Raw genomic sequence first — 18,625 nt, forward strand, 5'->3', positions numbered from 1 at the left:
AAAACACATTTTGATATGCTCTATTTTAGAAATAGTGTTTCGGGTGGAGATTTATCCAGGGCTAGTACTCTCTTATGGGTTTATTCATTTTTATTTCCTGCGTCTCTGTGTGTGGTGATTCTTGGAGCTCATTAAGATGCAGCTCTGCCGTACAACAGCAGTTTACAGAGGTGATAATAACACAAACAGCTTCAGAGCTTCCATCATAGTTATCTGCAGGTGGGTGATTATGTCCAGTCCACCGCAGGGCTTTGGCCGACCTACCACAGTGACCCAAACTGACTTACATAACCACAAGCTCCACATGAGAGATAAGAGGACCTACATTTATCGTAGAGAAGAAAACACTGGCTTTGTAGATAACTGATCAGCAAGAAAAAAAATGTGTCCTTCGAGAATCATAATATAATTCACTTTAATCACAGCTGCTTTGGTGTCTTATGGGGTTTTATCTCCAAGATGAAAAAATACCAGAAAGCTTTTATAGGCAACAGATTGGATACTTCTTCATCCTCAATCCCAGATTAACATTAAACATTTCACACTGGTAATAATGAACTTAGTACATTTGTTCAGGGATGACTACCTTCACATCACCTTCACCTCTCGAAAACAATTTTTTCAAAGTTGTTCGTATGAGGTTTTAAATAATTTAAAGGCTCTAAAAATAGAGCATATCTCAGTGATTTGTTGAAAAGCTTTGATGAGCGTTACTCACCGTCTGAGTGCACGCGCTACAGTATCTGCCCGTACATCGTCATTAAACTCGCAATACTGACAGATAAGTCATACATCTATGTGGTTATGTAAGCTACTTCCTTTGAAAAAAGCAAACAACTGCTGTGTTTTATGAAATAATTATTATACTATAACACAGGTTCCGTGTTAGCTGTGATGAAGATTAGTGTCTTGTGAGATTTTTTTCTAATAACAATGGATAAAATGAAACTTGTGATGAACTTTTTTAGCCTTGTTTCCAGCAGCAGCAGCAGCCGCAAGAGCAGGTAGCCGATTCCAGCAAAAGGACTCACTGAACACATCCTGCACAACAGCAAACAGACAGAGTAAGTAAGTACCTGGTGAATATAGTGGAAGGTTTCGTACCTGAAAACGTAAATGCTTTTTTCTCAGGAGAAAACAGTGCAATGAAAAAGATTAATTATTTTACGGTGGACACAAACACGGCTCCAAATGAATGCTAATGTATTTATGTGTCTGGGGTCTGTATAAACAGGCAAACGTTTGCTAACATGTTCACCATAACATCGTCAATGTCGTGTTTACAACTTGTTATGCTGCCCTAGAAAAACAAACAAGATGATACAGCTTTAATTATGCATGTGTTAATAAAAGCAATAGGCTTGGTCTTTTTGTTTACCGTCCATATTTAGACATGACGTTGTACAAAGTGCTATCATTTCTCTATTATCAGATTTTGTGTTTGTAGATATTTGTGCTGCGAGCTGTATTTGATTTCATTAATAAACCAACAGAATCTCAAACCTCTTTGAGTGTCTATTTTTATCTTCCATGGTTTTCTAGAAAGCTGAGATCAAAGGTGTCCCACTCTTTCTGTCTCTCTTTCTCTTTCTGACAGCGACTTGTCTCATCACATATATTTTTGGTCGGATCATTTCTCTCAGTCTGCTAGGCTCAATGAAAACGCATGGATCTGACCGGGTAACTACAGAGACAGAGATGAGAGAGACGGACAGAGATGATGATGGAGAGCAGTTATTAGTGGTGGAAGGACACTAGAAGACTTGGCCCACGCAACCCCTCAGGGTAGAGGCTCGCTGGCTGGCTGTGATTAGAGGAAGGTGCTTGACAGACCTCAAAACAATGAAAGGGAGAGAGGATGATGGGGGGGGGGGGGACAAGAGGTAAGCTGGTCCTCATCCCCCGTCTGAACCTTAGACATTTTAAATTCAATTTAAAAAGCATAAAAAAAGGTCACAATTGGTGCAATTACATCAAAAACAAGACAGACAGCTATTTTTCATCTAGAATAAACTCATTAAATGACCTAGTTTGAAAACAGCACACTTAGCTGCACTGCAGAGATGTTTTTGGAAAACGTCTATCTGTAAAATCTAGTGTTATGTGGGACTACACCCTGGTTTACGCTCAGTCTTGTCAAAACAGTGGGTTAAGCACTTTATCTCAGAAACACTGTGATAAGAGGGCAGCCGGTTTAGTCCTTTGTTCGCCAGCTGAGAGATTGTGTTTTACTCTGACAGCTGCTCTGAGACCACTCTCAGATCACTGGTAGAGGAGAGGTTAGCATATTTTTAGAGGAGTGTTTCATGCGAACACCTTACTACTAAATAATGAGGGCACCCTTCTCCTCCTGTGACTACGACTTGCAGATCAAACAGTGAAGCACTCTAGATCAGCAGACTTACAAAGGTGTGTGGATCAAGAGCACAGATGAGCTTAAAAAAAAGAAACAAGTGGACGCAAAATGTGAAGTTGGACAGAACATGTTGTGAAAAGATGAAGCTGAGAATAACATCAAAAAGAAGACAAACAGAAAGAACATTTCCAAGTCATAGAACAACAGTGTAGAGAAGGCTTTGAAACATCTTACAGTTAAATAAAAAAGATACATAGGAAAACAAATGGATTGCCATGGGAACACTCATGACATCAGTATTTCTAAAACCACTGCTACAGAGCTGTTGTTTAATTTGTAAATTAACATATATTTTAAGAGGGTCTGCTTCTCCCAAATTGCCAAAAGATAAATATGCTACTAACCACCTTCAAATGATTTTAAAATGTACATTTACCTTTTAAACACCGGGTACATAAAGCGCTGAGCAAGATGGCGCCGAGGATGGCTGCCGTGTCTCGAGCTCCTCAACAACTCCACATCTTAGTGTTTTTATTGTTTTACTTTGTTGGTTGTTTTTAACTTTTTTTGCAACATGCAAACCGCCCAAGCGAGCCCTATCATCCAATATGATAGAGAACAACTTTTACACATCAGGTCGCTGGTGGACAGCAATAATCCACGACGACCTGCAAACAATGGAGAGTCTCCGTGTTTACCTGCTGGAGCTCTACCTGTGGAGCGCAGGAGGAAGAGACCACGAGGTTCCCGGGCCGGGGTCCTGGTCAGGCTGAGGAAACGTGAAAACAGGCCTCCTCTACCGAGTTTACTTCTGGCAAATGTCCAATCCCTGGATAATAAGCTGGACGAACTCCGTAGCAGGGTGGCATTTCAACGGGACATTAAGACCTGTAATGTTTTGGTTTTCACGGAGACTTGGCTCGACCCCACGATACCGGACGCCGCCATTGTTCCACACGGATTCTCCATTCATCGCCAGGACCGGACAATAAAGTCAGGGAAGAGCAAGGGAGGAGGTGTCTGCTTCATGATCAACAACAACTGGTGCTCAGATGTGGAGATCATTTCTTCGGACTGTTCTCCCAGCCTAGAGCACATCATGATCGGATGCCGGCCTTTTTATCTGCCGAGGGAGTTCACATCTGTTGTTCTAACAGCAGTGTATGTTCCGCCGCACGCTGACAACAACACAGCGCTGGAGGAGCTGTATGGGATTATCGACAGGACAGAGACTTCTCGGCCAGAGGCCGCATTTATTGTGGCCGGGGATTTTTAACAGAGCCAACATGAAGAAAGTCCTGCCGAAATACTCAGCACGTCAGCTCCCCACACGCGCGGTGGAAATACACAGACCATGTTAACTCCTTTTCCGGCAGGGGGTGATATCCAAGCCTCCCCGCGGCTTTCGGCAATCAGACCACCATACTCATCTTCTGCATCCCAAGTCCACAGAGAGATAAGAGGACCGTACATGTGAGCAAGACAGTGGCTTTGGTCTGACAGCAAAAAAAACTCTGCCCCTTCGGCCATCAAGCTTTAATTCACGATTTACGAGCTTTTTGGTGTTTGAGGGGACCCCGATAAAAATACAACAACAACAGATGCGTCTTTGCTCAATCGTTCAAATCATCGGTAATGACGTCGTTGCGCGGATTCCCTTACTACCTTCCCTAATGAACCCGAAATTAAACGTGGTTGGGGTTAAACATTAAACAGGCCTCTACAAAAAGGGCGGTTGATTTGGAAATGGGGTACAGGATTGCAGGTATGCACTCCGTAGAGCTATTAAACTCGCAATAGCTAAAAGACAATACATACAATGGTGGAGTTTGAAGCTACTTCCAAAAGCCAGAAAATATGTGTTGGACTAAAAAAATAAAGACTAACACAGGTTCACGAGTTGCTGAGGAAGTGTTTTGATCTTTTCCCAATAACTGGAAAATTTTATGCACTTTTGTAGAGCCTTGTTTCCAGCACAGCAGAGCGCCCAGATCCAGTACCTGTTTTCCATGCAAATGTGTGTAACTCCTGAAAACGATCAACGACACAGGGTCAGTGACCTGGTGGACATACTGGAAGGTTGTCCGAAGGTGTTGCATTCAGCTGCAATGATAAAGCATTTTATATGTCAGTGGCTCAAACACTGTGTCCAAATGATGCTAAGTCCATTATTGTCCTGGTCTGTATAGCACCAAATTTAGCAAAACATTCTCCTAATACTATTCCGCCGTTACACTTGTATCTCCATAACAAAAATGTGCTTTTTAGCGGTTAATAAAACAATCAGGCTTCTTTCTTTCCTGACTCAATGACCCTGCAGTTGTACAAAGGCTAACAGGTCCACAGTTTTGTGATTGAGATATTTGTGCTCACCCTGTCTTATCATCTATACCAACCAGAACCAAAACCTCTTTAAAGTGTCATTTTTATCTCCAGTTTTCAGCATTAACAATGTGTCCCTCCTAGTCTCTTTTCTTTAAGCCAGACTTGGCTCAATCAGCTCCTCTCTGTGCTGGATCTGAGCTTCCCTACGGCAGATCCGGGCTGGAGGGACATCACATTACCTTGACCCACAACGAGCCCAGGTTGGGCTCGCCTCTACTCCTGTTCCGCACGATGCGTGGCAACACAGCCAACACATCATCAATTTGCGACGACACGACCGTCACGCCTGATCACAGACGGCGAGAGACGACGTACAAGGAGGTCAGAGCCTGACATTGTGCCAGGACAACAACCTCCATTCCACGTCAGCAAAACAAAAGCATGTACTACAGAAGGCAAGAGAGCACACACACCATCCCATCGACTGGAATCCGCTGCGGAAGTTCTAATGACTCAGATACCTGCAACACACATGCACCACGAGAGACCTGACTGGTGATCACGCGGTAAAGGAGTTCACCGCCCTCGAACCGATAAATTCTTACAAGGGATGAAAAGGGCTCAGCACATCACCAGACAGACAGCTTGCTCCACTGGAGGACCTTAAACCTAGTTGAAGAAAGCCACTAGTGCCGCAGAGGTTTTTGAAAACGTCCCTCACCCACAACAATCTGTTATGTGCTACCCCGTTTACGCCAGTCTGTAAACAGGCGTAGCTTTATCCGGAACCAAGAACCACCTTGTTCCAGAGACGTTTTATACCACAGCTGACTCTGAACCCTAGCAGGGTGAGAGAGTCTACCATATTTTTAGAGTACATCAAACATTATATAAATTATACGCCTTCTCCTCCTGACTACGTCTTGCAGTAACAGTAAGCCTATAATTGACTTACAAATCTGGGATAAGAGCACGTAGCTTAAAAATGATAACAATGGTCCAAAACTTGAGTTCAAACAGTGTAAAGTGATGAAATATACTCAATAAGAACACAGAAGAACATTTCAGTCATAGACAACATAGAAAGCTTTATTGTTGTACTGTAAAAATATTCATCACTCTTTTGCATATTTTCTTAATAACCACTGTAGACTGTGTTTCATTTGAGATTAACAGACATTTAAAGGGTTTCTCATTGCCAAAAGATAGATATGTATAACACCTTCAATGATTTAAAATAAACCTTGAAACATTGTACATAAGTGATTTCAGTCCCGCTTCAGATTTTTTCAGTTTAAAGAAACATAAAAAAAGTACTATTAACCTAAAATTCAGATATTTTAAGTCCTCCATTAGAACGGATACCTAACTTGCTGTGGGAGAATGTCCCCTGGCTTCTGAATTGTATAAAGAAGTCTATTTTGATTATAATAATAATCATCCTAATGTGAAAGTGGAAAATAGAAAAAAATAGTCCCCAAAGATAGTCATAGAAGACTTTAAATGACATATCGTTGAATCATTATGTAACTCTCCACTATGACAAACAGTTCCCTCTGCTACTCATTATATTTTTGTACCTAACAGATAAATTCTCATCTTCTCTCTCTTTCTCGAGTTACCTCTTTTCTGGCGTGGTTTCATCTGCAGGGGCTTCCTGTAGATCTGGGAGGTTGGCAAAGTCATCCTGCTCAGCCAGGCCGATTGCTAGAGACAGAACAACCATCTTCCCCTCACTGGACACACAGACACACACACAAGACCACACAGGTGTGTAGACAAAGAGGCACAGCAACACACACAAACACAGACAAACAGGCAGTGACAGAAACACACACAGCACAGATTAATTTCACATATAAAAGAGAAGATACCATTTTAATGCTGTAGTGCAAAGACCTGTGTATTAAGCAGTGAGATGAAAATACAATACAGACCATACTAATCGTTTAACGCCTACATTTATTCATGCTGTTTTATATACAACCTATTTAACTGAGTTTCTGTGTTATATAAGATTTAAAGTTATGGCTTTAAGAAAATCAAACAATAAACCTTAACCTAGAAATGCGACTTACAGTACAGTATGCTCTTTGTTTTCCGTCCCCTTCAAACAATATGTGACGCCAAACTTACATCTGATTTACATATTGTAACACAATTGCTAGCATTACACATCTTAAGTAATCCAAAAGCCTAATGGTTTTATTCTATAAATCACATAATTTGAAATCATTATCTATCATTGCCATTATCAGTTATGTCTTTTAAACTAATATGTTGCACATTTCTTCTACAAGCCAATCAAGCTACATTAGAAGTAAGGAAAATAATAGATTTTCTGTTGCTGAACGGAGATCAGAGTTTGTTTTTTTACTTTACCAATCCCTTAATAAACTCTATGAGGTGAGCATGTGTTTTCAAATGCCATCCAGCCTTTGAAATACTACAAAGTCTTATTCTCACATTTTAGATCATTTGTTGTATCAGCCATTACCTAATATTCTTTATTCCTGTAGCTTTATTATGAACAGTTTCTGCTGCAGTTTGATTTTTCTTTAGCTCTTTAACACTGATATGATTTTGTTTGGGTAATAGTGAGGTAAACCATGCATTTCTAATAGTAATTGTTCATTAGCATAAGGTGTCTAATTAAAATACAGAGGATGATAACAAGAGAATTTATCATGAGGCAACATGTGCTTTATTACCCGTTAGAAATATCCACAAGAAACCTTTTCCTATAATTCATCATTACAATATATGAGGTTACATAATGCATCAGTGAACACTGTGGCACAGTGATGTTTTCAATTTCTCATGAGTGATTCTTTTTTTAGTTCTCTGTAGATAAAATAGTCATAGAATGTATTTGGAATAAATGAACATCATTAGCAAAAAGGCTTAGAAACACTGATGCCTCCAAAGCTGTATCATCCTGTCTCATGGAAAAATGAATGTGGTAAAAATAGAATAGCAAAATACTGAAAGAAGGGTTTGAACTGTTTCAGACAGAGAAAATAGAGGATAAATACATACAGGAAAAAAGACGAAAAAGCTAAATAAATCCATGTAAATTGAGGTGGCCTTAACAAAAACGTGTAGGAAAGAAAGATATCAAGTTGATTTTCAGCTGTTGTTTTCCCTCTTAACATGCCTCCCTCATTTAAATTACTTCTGACTGAAGTATGCTGCAGCGTGAATTCAAGAGGCCATGAAAACAGTGACCATAACAAATTTACATTTTCCCACAACTCACCTTGTAATTTATAGTCGTTAAGTGACAACCTGCATGCAGGCACCTTCATGTATCTACTTACAGCTTTAATTTCTGATAGATTTATAGCCATCATACTTTGGTTTGAATGTTTGCTTGGCCAGATTATGAATGACAGGGTCCAAGTTAGTACATTTTACTATGACAAAACAAATTTACTGATGGATCTTATAGTGTTAATATGAAACCGTGACTACAACCTCTTTTAAACGGTTTGAATACTGTAAATATTAGCCAGATACTATGGCATAACAGTAAAAAGTGTGTAATGATGCACAAAGCCAAGCAATATGATCAAATAGAAAGAGGATGCACAGATTGCGTCTTCCTTGTTTGCCTGTGACCAATTCGTTTTAAACTTAATTTTTGTCCTGTTGTTTTTCCTTTCATCTCTCTAGGTCTCACACTTCTGATCTAATTTCCTAAGACTGTGGGCACTTTCTTTAGTGTTTTCCCTCCTTAACAAGAGGTTATTTGTTGTACCAGTTTTCGACAACAGGAGAAACACATTAGCACTTGAGAGACCACTGGGGATGTGTAAACAGTGCCAACATGAGACCCGTCGATAGAAGTGAATGGATTTGTATAGATGTCCAAAAAAGACATGCACGCTCTAACCAGAGGGCTCTGAAATCATTACCACCTACACCAGCTCTATTGATCTGAAATGTAAGCGGGCGGCTCAGTTGCCACACGTTGGACACACGTAGAAGGTGAAATTGCTGTATTTGGTGGTTCATACCCCACTGATCACATGATACCCCGCAGCGTGTTTCCCCCTTAGGGTCAACAACTGACATGTTTGGTCCAATGAGATTCGTGAAGACAGAAACAGTGGGCGACGCCACCTCCCGGTATGTGCCCAGCCTTATTTGAATGATGATTCACATAGTCAGGGAGGTCACTGGCCTCGAGACACTGTTAATGGGAAGACACGCAAAAGGTACAGAAGTGTAGATCTTTGTGTGTGGATGTGTGTTGTGTGGGTGTCTATGTTCATGGGCAGGAGGGGAGGGGGGGGCTGTTTACGTGATGCTGCTTTATGAGGCACATCATCTGTAATCTATCATTCAAGTCAAGCAGAGAAGGAGAGTCGTCCGTGCTCAGTATCTCAAACAATCAGAAGCCTCAGCACACTAGCGACCATCCAACTAAGTAGTGGACAAATCTGAAAACAGCCGGAATAAACTGTAATGATCTTTGCTAACAGTCAAGTCAGAATAAACTTCTTGTGAATCCAGTTGGGTAACTATTATTTGTTGTGTTTCTGTAATGTTTTTTCTAGATGTTCTGATGAAAAGCATGTTTGATTTTGTTTTCTGGGTTTTGTTGCTAAAGCAAAGAAACACTGGTTCTGTTGAATAAGCTTTGTAGTACAACCCCCCAGGTGTCTTTCAATCCAAACAATAACAAAAGACAGTTTAGAGATGTTGTGAAGTAGAGTATGATCATGGAAGTTGTTGTCTTCTGAAACAATCCGCCCAAGTGATTAAAACGGACAAAAACACCAAATAAAGAAGTTTCTGGTTAAAAATCTGTGCCTCTTCGATTCTGCTCGGCAGACACTTCAGTAGCACATAAATCGTACTATGGACAAGTTCTTGAAAACAAGTTTAAGTTTCCTCTGACTCTGCAGTTTTTTTCATCGGTTTTTAGTAAAATAAACAATAGTCTTGTTAATATGATGTAATATTCAGAGGTTTTACCTACACCTCTGCATCTAGCGGTCTACTTGCAACTAGCAGTGCGCACAAACACAATTAAACACACCCACATATACAACAATGACAAACAAAGGACTGAAAGAATATCCGACAATCACTATGCAGCACACTCTCTGAGAGAAGACAAATATGCTTGTGGACACACAGACGTGACTAGCTATTATTGTGCATTTTGTCACATCCTGAAAAATCATCATATCACATTGAATCAATAAATCTGGCAAAGCCTCAGGAATTCAACAATGTAGTTTTTTCTCGGTCGGGAAAGTAGAAAAAACTTGATAAAACTCACAAAAACGATTTGACATCCAGCCCTCTGTGGCGGATCTGCTCCATCATGTGATCCCAACTGCCAGGATTTGACCTCGATCGACCTGCCCCTGTTCCTCTGTACCGGGAAGCTCCAGCCGGACTCCCCCGGACCCCACGCGGGCCCCCGCGATGGCCCCCGCTGCCCGGCCCTGTGTGCAGCTGGCCCAGGCTCTGTGAGGTTACTGGGGGGTCGTTAGGGCCCGGAGGGGGCTGGTGAGTGAGGGGCTGTTGAAGGCTCTGCTGCCGCACCAGGGGACGAGGGCGCGCCACGGCCGAGGATGGGATGTGTTCCAGGGTAGAGGCAGATGACAGGGAAGCGTCCCCGAAACTGAGCAGACACAAGGGAGCAGCGAGGACAGAGATGGATACAACAAGGAAGACACAGTTAGAGATTACATGAGACACATAGGACAGGGCAGGTCGTTTTGTAAAAGGATTGAAAAGGGATGAAAGTTGAATGAAAAAAAAGGGATAACACATAACCATGTTGAATTTAAAAGTTAAACACAGGAGACAAAAAAATGGCAAAAAAGATATATAGATGCAGTGAATTTCAATGGGAGAGAGGATCAAGAGAGAATGAATACAGAAGATCCGTAAAAGAGGGAGAGAAAGAAGAACAGAGTTGTGAAACAGATTTAGATTAATCTTTAACATCTGGATAAAAAAAACTGTGTAGTTTCAAGCGTATGCTGCATGACAGTGTACTCTCTGAGTATGTGGCATGCAAACATTCAATTATTTTTCTCCAAACTGGTGTCAAAACAAGCCTCTGCAGTTGGAGTCGAATTAAATTCAAGCTAGTTAAAGTATCATTATCACTTCAATAGAGTCTCTGCTCTCCATCTGCAGCGCTAAATTGTTTCTGTACGTTACCTCTTCCCCCTAATTAGCCTTGACCTACTTCTACCTTTGCGCTCATTGCTCCCGCCAGTCTTCCTCTATGGTCCTGTCTGCTCCTGCTCTGTGTTCCCTTTCCTCCCTCCTTTACCTTTGTGCTTCTGAGCTCAACTGCTCTCCATCTCCTCTGTCCATTCATCTTTTCTCCACCCTCAGCCCTCTCACCAATCTATCGCCACACGACCTTCAATCACCGTTCTTTAAGTATGCTCTATAATTACCGGTCTGCTACTCTTACAATCATGTAATAACGCTTCACTGCTTATCCTCCCTTCAATCACTGCGCTGCCTGATAACTGTAAGCTTTTGCTAAACAGCTCTATCTGCAGCTAATGCTGCGAGGGAGGATTTACTGCCTGGACTTGAGTTGTGTTAGCGCTCGCTCTTCAGTATTAACTCGGCTCAAACTCTGCTGGAGAGCCAGGAGACAAGCCCTCTGTGGAGCAGAGCAATGCTGGATCAAGTAAATACAAGACAGAGCTCATATACATGCATGCAGGCTTGCTCTCACACACACACACACACACACACACACACACACACACACACACACACACACACACACACACACACACACACACACACACACACACACACACACACACACACACACACACACACACACACACACACACACACACACACACACACACACACACACACACACACACACACACACACACACACACACACACACACACACACACACACCAGCCATTAGGTTTTTCCTCAGGATAGGCTTTGATGAGAATGTTTATTTACTGGTGCATAATATTTCAACTGAATAAATGTGAATTAATGTCAAATAAGCTTTTATATGTTTTCTTTTGAGACTTGTTATAAAGTTTTGAGGCGAGAAGAGTTTTGGCATTTAATGTTTCAGAGGCAGCAGTCTGTTTTATTTTTGGCATAGATAACTTTCGGCATCTGTTAGATGGAGCACTTCCAAGACTTGGATAAAACTCCCGGTTGAATAATTGGTCCAAAAGATTAGCAACTGCATACAAATAAAATCAGCTTGTTTAATAAAAAAGACAAAAGGTATGCCTATGCATTGAACTTACATTTATGAGGAATACAATCAAGTACTATTTCTTTCAATCACTTTTTTAAGTTTAGGGTTATTTGTCAATTATGCCAGTTTTTGGTTCCCAAAAGCAACAATGAAAGTTTTTTTTTGAGGCTTATTGTTATCGCTGCCAAAGGTTTGAACGCTTTATACAACACATTAGTTGCATGTGAACAAATGCATGTTTTTGAGGCATCCATGTTGTTCATTTTTAAGCCAAACTGTTTCTTTTTTTTTACAGCATACAAGTTTCAATTTTCACAAGATCACTTTTCCCTCCACATGATGAATTGTTACACCTGAGAAATCAAGAGACTTGTCATGTGCCATGAGAAATTATGGATAAAGGTGAAATGAAATGTTAGAAAAATAAAAAGAGAAACGCATCAAAGCGTAACAAAACATGACAAATAAAATATTGTTATTTGGACTTTTGAGCAAAAAAAAAACCCTGTAGCTACTGTAAGGTAGCTCAGAGTGAATAAAGAATAACGGACTAATGGCTCACATAGAAAGCTTTACGTAGCACATTATTTCGGGGTCTGACAAACATGTTATAACTATACATCTGGCTAGATTCATGGTGGCATTAGGCCAGACAGCTGGGAGCCAGGCCATGTGTTAATACATTTTGCCAGTCTGTTCAGTGACGTCAATATGGCAAAGGCAAACAATTTGAAGATTCTACAACAAAGAGTCCTTTCTTCACAATGATTTCCTCGACTACTATTTTTCCTGTGCTTTCAGGTGTTCATTGTTATTGTCTTCTGTGCCTGTAAAGCACCAGCAGCAGTCATTCATATTCCCTGAGCATGAGCCCTCTTTATCTGCTGTATTCTATTACTGACTTAGAGGGTTATTTTCACAATTCTTCTTGCTTGAAAGTCAATTAAGATGACTATAAACCTTGAATGATTTTGTAATTAAGGAAAATTGAGGAGGGTGAAGAACAAGGAGATGGAGTCAGAGCGAGAAAGAAAGGAATAAAACTAAGGAGTGGGAGACAGAATGGGAGGGTGGAGAGGTAAATGCCCAAAAATAGAAACCAATTCCAGAGGAGGAATGGAAATACAGGTAGATCTGAAAGGAGGAGTGACAGGAGTGAAGAATTCTACAATTTAAATGCGAGTCCAAAAATGATTTTGCAAGTGTAATTGTCACGTTGTTAAAAGCCACGTACTGTATTACTACTAGATTTACTTGAAACTTTGTGGGAACAGTCAAACATGAGAAATGATTCATTCATTATTCATGTAAGCAAATTATAATGTCTATTAATATAGAAATCTGAAGGCAGAGTTTTGCTTTGTTATTTCTCATCATCTGCTCCATCATATCAATGATGCACATTATTATTGGAGGACTTTTCTTTAAAGATACAAGAGCCTGTTTGATTATCAGGGCTACCTAGTATAATATTTGTCTCTTGAACGTGCAATAAATATGCAGTATATTGGAGGTGAGGATGCACTTTGTCTGAGAGTGTCCTAAAATCAGCTGTTGGATGGTTGGCAGCAACCAAACTGGTGTTTATGAGTGACGAAGCTCTCTGTACTCAAGAGGCTTGGACCTACACTTACTCATCATCACAGGTACACTCAGCAAAGCAGCTGGCTTCTTTTTCTGGACCGTCCTTACATTTTTCTTCATCCGTATGGTCAGAAAGTGCTCCTGTTGATGTCCATCTATGAGTGGACATGCTACTAGGCTGTGCACCATGTTTAAACAAACTCACACTCCTCCTTGATATCCACACCATGCTGTTGTTGTGCCCCCTGTAGCCCCTCATGCGTGCCCCCTGTCACCATGCGCAACTCACTTGCTAAACCGTAGGCCTCCGGCATGCATGTGGCTCTGGATCGTCTGCCAGCGCCCGGCCTTGCTTCCCCCAGTCAACATGCTTCGAACGCTGTCACTGCGACTGGGCCCCGCCCCACTCCCAGAGCAAGCACCAACCCCGCTGTCACTGGCCCCTGGCGAGGGTCCAGCACCGCCATGCCCACCCTTTTCCCCGGCCCCACTGTGAGGAAAAGTGGGGCGGATCAGAGAACAAGAAACACGGACAGACAGACAGAAGGAAAAGACCAGGATACAAAGCAGAGAGAGAGAGAGACGGACAGAGGGGAGACAGACGCACAGACGAACAGAGCCGGAGAGCAAAATAACCATCAGTAAAGTTATTCAAACTGGTGAGTGAGACACTTTGGGAGCCACAAGTGTCCAGTAAACAAAAGCAATAGCACCAGCTGCTGCTGGTCAGCAAGAACCTCATTAAAACAGAAGTGAAGAGGGCTGGGCTGAGATTTACTGTGCAACCCTGCGAGTAAATTGGAGAACACAGCTCACAGTTTCTGTGGATACTTGACTGAGAGAAAAGCACTTCTTCCATACTACAACAGCTCTGTTCAACAATGCAAAAATGAGGGCCAATGGTTTACTCACTTTTATATAAGGAGACGATTTGCAAAGCCCAATACACTTCTATAGTGCTAAAATATTAACACATATTTAGAATAAATCGCTAATTACTAGTTACACAATAAACAGTTTTTTAGGAGATGCTAAACAGGCCCAGAGGATTGGGAGATGAACAGGTCGGCCTTATTAAACCACATATAGAGGACAGCAAGGACCAACCTGCTGGCTCCTGCACACATAGCTGAGTAACACCACGTGCTCCTTCAAATTTGAACATGCTGATGAAGATAACACTAACACTATAACTCTTATTTCACAGCGACTCACCTGAAGCCATTCATCTAAAGGGTCAAACCTATTGATGGTAAAATCCTGCCGCCCAACCCACCCAAGGCAGACTCCACTTAGACGTCACAGAGACAAGTACAGACAAAACGTCGACTTCAGTACAAGGACCTTTCACTGCGTAAGAACATGTTACACAGCTGAACATCAAGACAAAGTCTTCAACAACATTTAGACACTGAGTGTGGGCTGACAGTAAAATGAATGATTCTCACTCAACAGGATACTTTATGTTCACCTTTGCTGCTGCTGAGATTAACAGAGCTGTACTCACACATATCAGCGTCCTGAAAACTCTCCCATGATTTACTTCTTAGATGCACGTTTATAACCTTTGTGGCAAAATTGTTACTGTCCACAATACTACTTCACTATACATTTTGGTTTTTATTTTTTGTTGTTTTATTTTATATTTATAAACCTCTCTTAGTTTGGTTGTTGTTTGTTTGTAAGCAGAATTAAAGGAAAAACTACTGACCCGATTTTCGTGAAACTAGTAGCACAGGCCACAGAAGAATCCATTACGTTTTGGAATAAATCCAAATCACAATGATTTTTTATGGAAATGGCCTTGGCAGCGTTCGGAGCTTTCCTAATGCCCTTCTAAAAATGTTTGTCGTTTGATTTAGTTTTTTTAAATAATGTTCTAATGCATTTCTTTATGTGTATGTAATTACTTTGAATTAGCTGACTTTTGAAAGGTGAGAAACAACCAAAACTACATAAAAGCATAATTATCTCCACAGTAAGAAGGAGAATTAAATAGTGGACTCATTGATATGCTACCAGAATGCTAACTCAGAAATGGCTCTATGATTTGCCTATTAAATGCCACTCAAACAGAAATGATCTCAATAATGTAATGTTCACTGATTGTTCAGTAGTTTCAACATCTGTGCACAGATAGAGTAATTGATCACCCTGTGGTTTTGAAAGAATCAAGAGAGTTGTAATTAGAGACGATGACAATGAACAGGTTGACTGAATTCCTCAGGGATGTGTGAGATGCATGTAGATGATGAAAAAGAGGTTCATATGAAACAGACACTTAATCGTTGTACTGTACACAAGGATGGGGCCACTATTTTTAGAATAGGGCTCAAAAGACCCGACCCAGGAGGGCCATCAGGCAGCCTTGAAGCACTTACAGTACTATGAGTGATGGTGAGAGTAGTGCCAATAAATGAGTAGAAAACACAGAGCAAGTGGAGAGAGGAAACAAGGGGAGAAAAACAAACACACAACTTTACACAAAAACAACACAACGGTGAAAAAAGTAGAACAGAAACCCCCCATTTAAGAAACAGTTGAACATTTTGGGAAAGATGCATTTTCTCACTCATTTGACTCACTGCAGCAGAGCATATAGGCATATATCCCAAAATGTCAAACTATTCCTGAATACTAACCAATTCAAAAATAAGAGACATTTAAAAAATCCACATCAGTCAAACATTTGTTGAAACTCTAATGGCTTAGGCAAGTATACGTTGAAGTCAAACAGATTTGAATGATTGGGGTAAGGAGGCTGGGAGGTGTAATAAGGGGGAACGTTTTAGGTGAGACGTGCTCTCTGAGGGTTGTCCGTCTCCATGGTAACACCCCATGGGCTGCAGGTGAGAGTAAAGAGGGTCTGATGAGGCGAGCAGGGCTGCAGGGAACGGGGCTGTCAAACCTTTGTGCATTAATAATATTTCTCAGATTAGATGTTGTGTGTTTTAAAATGTAACTGTAACAACCTAATGTGTCTCCAATATTCATTTGATTCTCCCTGTAATCCTCTATATACAATCCTGAATCAAAGCCTGTTTTCAGACAGGAAATATCCATTAATTTGATACAGTTGTCAGCAGACAGATCATTTGGAAAATGGTTGTCATTTCAGTCAATGTTAGGGCAGCCCTAGGAATCACAGCAGTATTGAGGGATGGTGCTGCATGGCCAGCAGTGCATACTAAACACCACCACGCTGTCGACATGCCTGAAAGCAACACATGAGGATTACCAGGGATGAGAGGAGACTTCGGTTAAGAGACATGTGGCCAGACAGCGTTACAAAAAGAGGATTTCTGACCCTTAAGGGTATTTAATGTGGCCTTTCCACTGCTCACAGTGATATATTGATCAACCTTAGCCTTTGATTCTGAGTGTATTTTGTCAAAAACGCATGCACACAGGGATCTGAATAATGTAATTTAGTGTGCAAAACACATATTTTGTGTGCCAATATTGCCTGATTGTTTTATGTCAACTAGTCATAAAGCTTTGTGGGAGTTTTCCACAGGTGCACACAAGCCCCTGTTCATTACAGCCCTGCCCAGATTGAGGGGTCCCTTACCAGCCATGACTGAGACTCACTTGGGCGTGAGGCGAGGGTCTCCGTAGGGGGCATAGGGAGACATGTTTAAGAGGAACTCCTTGGGTGGGTAGGAGCTCCACCTCTGTTGCACGTTGCTGCTGTCATTGTTATTCCAAAAGTCTCTGTCCATGTCATTGTGGCTAGAAAAAGAGAGGAAGCAATCACATCAAGTTAAAAAGAAAACATGACAGATGAAAAGAGGGCTGAGAAAAGAAATCATAGAAAGAGCGAAAAGTTATAACACCGTCTCAGAACTCCAAAGGTCAGGGAGAGAATCTTAATAAATAGGAAAATGTGATAATGTCAGTGTCTATAAAGTTATATTCTAAAACAGGGCACAGTTCTCTAAACATAGAGACTGAATACATTTGTTCCTAAAATTTAAGGTGAGTCTAATATTATATTGCTCAAATGGCAATGAAACAGTGTTTAGTTTGTCCTTCAATAAAAGGGTTTCAGCGCATCTCATTTTAAATAATGATAATAACAGTTCACTTAACCACTCATCGCAAAAAGATAGAGTTGTGAATATTCAGAATTTCTAAAATTAGCTGCTTTAGATAAAAGCTTATATTTTTCAATTGTGCTTATATATTTGCAACAGAATAAACTAAATGCCATGAAAAAGTGCAGCTTATTTATCTTTAATCCAGTGTTTGAGTTATACAAACAGAATATACAAGTAACCTTTTCAACTGTTTTCTGAAGAGATTTCAACCCCTTTGATAAATGAGACATTTTTAACAGTGTCTTGAGGGCATCATTTCACGGCGGACATTTCAGACCATGTAAGGGGGTGGATACAAGATTAGCTTTCCAATCAAAAACTGGTTGTTAAAATGCAATACTATCACCACATTGTAGATGATTTCCACATGCCTCCATGCGAACCCTCTGACACCTACTTGATGGCTTTATTTTCCCCTCGACCTCTCACAGATTCTGGAGAACCTGCCACCTCCACCCCAGGCTTATTCCTCTTCCCCTGCGGAAAAACAAGGGGCAGACAGAGACAGAGCAACGGTTTGATCGTTTACAAAAGCATTTTTTGTAATTGAAGTGCACATTACAGAGGCTTTGGAACAGCATCAGGTCCAAAACATGTGGTCAAAATATGATAAACGAGGGAAGAGCAGCAATTGGTCTGATGCCAGGACTAAAGCCTGCTTCTGAGGATCAAATCATGACGATGGACCATTTCACTTCAATGAGATGCAAAAACAAAGAGGTCTTCACACACAAACAATGAAAATGTACATGCTTTTTCACAATGCACTGTCCAGGCCTTACATCAGAAACAGCATAAAATCAGGCACATTAAGACTCTTTGATACATAACTACACAGGAGTTTGTATGAATATAATAATAATCACAATCTGGAAGACTAAATATGTGTTAAAACTGGACATTTAGAGCCCTTTCTGTTGCAACGGTTGAAAGAAGCTGCCATTAAATGGGGTATTACCACTGTAAAGGCTAAAGTTATATCCATAGTTTTATGTTAAAGGGTTAAAGCATAGCTTCAGTTTTTGGAGATGC

The 18,625-nt window shown here is 40.8% G+C and overlaps 1 protein-coding gene across 1 annotated transcript in view; it reads right to left on the bottom strand.

Moving 5' to 3' along the window:
- The window catches only part of syt7b (synaptotagmin VIIb), an 80,243-nt gene that overhangs the window by 15,049 nt on the left and 46,569 nt on the right, over window positions 1-18,625 (bottom strand). Inside the window, exons 3-7 of the mRNA XM_063880596.1 lie at window positions 17,991-18,070; window positions 17,085-17,225; window positions 13,783-13,983; window positions 9,975-10,322; window positions 6,304-6,417 (exon numbers count right to left, since the gene is read on the bottom strand). Of these exons, the coding sequence (XP_063736666.1) occupies window positions 6,304-6,417; window positions 9,975-10,322; window positions 13,783-13,983; window positions 17,085-17,225; window positions 17,991-18,070 (884 nt within the window). The remainder of the gene's footprint in view (window positions 1-6,303; window positions 6,418-9,974; window positions 10,323-13,782; window positions 13,984-17,084; window positions 17,226-17,990; window positions 18,071-18,625) is intronic.

This window comes from Eleginops maclovinus, chromosome 4 (genome assembly GCF_036324505.1).
Source record: "Eleginops maclovinus isolate JMC-PN-2008 ecotype Puerto Natales chromosome 4, JC_Emac_rtc_rv5, whole genome shotgun sequence".
NCBI classification, from domain to species: domain Eukaryota; kingdom Metazoa; phylum Chordata; class Actinopteri; order Perciformes; family Eleginopidae; genus Eleginops; species Eleginops maclovinus.